Below are 3,359 nucleotides of genomic sequence, written 5' to 3'. Positions count from 1 at the left end.
TTGGGCTGGACCCGTGCTAGCAGCACAAGCCCTGCCACGCGAACGCGTCACCCACGCATCCGCGTCATATTGGAAATAAGGCAACCCGCGCAATCGCGTCGACCACGCGATCACGTCACCCAGAATTTTGGCAATACTGAGTTTTGAACAGAGAGTTGTGCGACCGCGAGGCTGCACTCGCGCCACTAGCACAAATCAAGTCACGCGATCGCGTGCCCCACGCGTCCGCGTCGCCTAACCTTATTTGCGCACCACGCGACCGCGTCACCCACGCGACCGCGTCGCCAGCATCGCACAACCTATCCAGATTAGTGCCAATTTTCTTATCTTTTCTCTTCTAATCCTAATTTCTTCCTTCTCTCTCCTTTTTCACTTTCTTTTTCTACTTCTCATTCTTTTTCACTTTCATTTTATTTTATTTAATTTATTTGCATACTTTCATTCATTGCATATTTTATTTTTCTAAAGTTATTATTAGTGTTCAAATATTCTTACTCAACTGTTACATCTTTTCTGGTATTTTCTTGGTGCTTAGTGACTTGTTTAATTCTGATTGGGTAATCTTATTTAAATCAATGCTAATTTTTATAATACTGATATTCCTTTGGCATTGACATGAACTCACATTGTCTTTCATTACCCACTCTCTTCTCCGTTGTTGCAAATTTTGCACCACTGGCATGCCATGGCTTCTATTGTTTTCTCCCTTACATGTTGAAGCTTCCATGTAAATGAGACCCTTATCATTTGGCATTAACCCATACTTCTTTTATTTTCTTATCTCTATCTCTGGGTTACTCTTCTTCCCTTTTTCTTTCAGGATGGCCACCCGGAAGGGAAGCGGAAGATATTTTACATGGGGAGACAGACAAGTACATCTGCACAATCCTTAGAGAAAAGCAACAGTTGAAACAACCCATCCACCTGCAAATCTCAGCATGCACCGAGGACGGTGCAATCTTTAAGTGTGGGGAGGTCGATACCGATCTCCGTGGGTTAGTACTTTCTTTTCAACACCAATAATCTTATTTTCTTTATTTGTTCATTGTTGCATCTGCATATTTGATTGCATATTTATTTGATTTTGTGCATTTAGTTACTACTTGGTTAAAATAATAAATCTCTTTTTAAGATCCTATTTTTGAAAAAAAATTTCACTAATTTAAATAAAAATTTTTAAAAATTTTTATGTGTTAAATTTGTTTGAAGTTGTATTTGGAACATGGTTTTTGAGCCAAAGAACACACAACCTGTGAGACTTTGAGCTTATTTACATGGTTACATTATTTAACCATAAATATTTTATTCTTGTGTGTTTCCTTCTTTATGATTGTAATTTGTATTTTGTTCCAGTCTATATGTCCTTTGTTTAGTATATTTACATGCTTGCGTATGATTGAGGCCATATTTGATTATCAACTCACTTACCCCAAATAAGCCTACCTTTTACATCACCTTTGTTAGCCCCTTGAGCTTTTAATCCCCTTCTGTTCTATAACCACATCACTAGCCTTAAGCGGAAAACAAATTAATTATCCCAATTGAATCTTTGGTTAGCTTAAGATAGAAATTGTGTATCAACTAAACTGTGGGAACATGGGTTAATAAAGAGCTACAGAGGTCCAAACGACGCGGTTCCAGTTGCGTTGGAAAGCTAACGTCCGGGGCTTCGATTTGATATATAATATGCTATAGTTCCCCTGATGCTAGGTGACGCGACCGCGTGATCCATGCGGCCGCATCGCAGTGACAGAAATCCAACGTGGTAAAATTCGAAACCAGCGAATTCTGGACTGTTTCTGACCCAGTTTGCAGCCCAGAAAACACAGATTAGAGGCTATAAAGTGGGGGACTGCATCCATTCATGAGGAGGCTCTCATTCACAATTTTAGGAGTAGATGTAGTTTTTAGAGAGAGAGGTTCTCTCCTCTCTCTTAGGATTTAGAATTAGGATTCTTTTCACTTCATGATTACTTCATCTTTTGCCATCACAAGTTCAATGTTCTTTTATTTCTTTTCTCAATTTTGTTTATGACTCTCTATGTTTAGATTGATTTTCTATTTAATATATTTTTTGAGGTATTTTAGACTTATGATTGCTTAATTATTTTATAATTATTATATTATATTTTTTGTTTATATCTTTTTTTAATTTTCAAAGAATATCCAAAAATACCTGTGAGTATCTACGTTCTTTGAGTGAATAATTAAATGGATATTTACAACAAAAATAAAGAAGAAACAGGAAATAGATGACATTTTTTGAAAATGGAAGTAAAGGACGGGAAAAGAACGCCTCCACAAGTACGCATTAACATCCTTAGCTAGCAACACAAATTTAATTTAAGTCGATACGAGAGAGGGACAATGAACTTCATTAATGAATCTGCCACTAGCCATTAGGCTCTTTAATATTTGTTTAAATGGATAAGTGAAATAACCACTTAATCAATCTAAATTAATTGAGACAAATATTAATTATTTTTTATATTTTTAATATTAAAATCCGTTAAACTTTGGTTTTAAAGGTAGGGGAGGATGCAGGAACATAGATTCGGGAATAAAATTGAATCTTCACGCTTAAGTATCGGTTACATGTAAGTCAATTATTTTTTTAAAATGATTTAGAATGATCGATGTCATCGATCTTTTCTTTTTAGAGTAACAATTTTGATTGACCCTTAAATTCAAAATTTTTTTTCATATTGAAGAGATATGATAATCTTACTCAAAATAAGGGATGTAGTTTATATCAACGAGAATATGAGTCTAAATTACACCCAAAAAAAAGTGTAAACAAACACAAGTTTACCACTTTACTTTTGAAGATGCACATAATATTCACCACCATTATTGACTCTGTGCATTCAAACTCTATGAAGGGGTACTTTTAAAAAATTGCTCATATTTAATGAGGAAAAGAAACTTTTAGGAACGACTTATGGGGAATTTCATGATCAGCGAAGACAAACTAAACAAACTTAAACATGAAGAATAATCCACCAGCACGTGCTCCGCAAGCATCCGAAGGTCCATGCAGTTTGTCACGTGGAGGTTGTAGTCTTCTAGAAGCTTCTGAGCGTCCGCCTCGATCCCAGCCCCAACGAACATGTTATTGCGGCTTCTGAGAAAATCCACCAGCGACCGCGGGATGTAAGGCGCGTGCAATATCTGGTAGACGAGGCAGTTCTCGCCCTGGCAGAGTTGGAGTGTGGCGACGGGGTTACGAGGCGCGTTGCGCTGAGTGTTTGGATTCCATTCGACGTCGAGGCCGATGAGGCGGTTGTGGTTGCTGCTGAAGCCGAAGTGGCTGCTCATGGCTTGGACCCAGTCGTCGACTATGGAAGGGTCAGAGGTTA

The 3,359-nt window shown here is 37.6% G+C and overlaps 1 protein-coding gene across 1 annotated transcript in view; it reads right to left on the bottom strand.

Moving 5' to 3' along the window:
* The window catches only part of LOC110271518 (Werner Syndrome-like exonuclease), a 1,359-nt gene continuing 928 nt past the window's right edge, over positions 2,929–3,359 (bottom strand). The window contains exon 2 of the mRNA XM_021122472.1: positions 2,929–3,338. Coding sequence (XP_020978131.1) covers positions 2,929–3,338 — 410 coding nt within the window. The remainder of the gene's footprint in view (positions 3,339–3,359) is intronic.

Source organism: Arachis ipaensis, chromosome B04 (genome assembly GCF_000816755.2).
Source record: "Arachis ipaensis cultivar K30076 chromosome B04, Araip1.1, whole genome shotgun sequence".
In the NCBI taxonomy this organism is placed as follows: domain Eukaryota; kingdom Viridiplantae; phylum Streptophyta; class Magnoliopsida; order Fabales; family Fabaceae; genus Arachis; species Arachis ipaensis.
The sequence above is the reverse complement of the archived record's forward strand: the minus strand, read 5'-3'. Positions and strand labels throughout refer to the sequence as shown.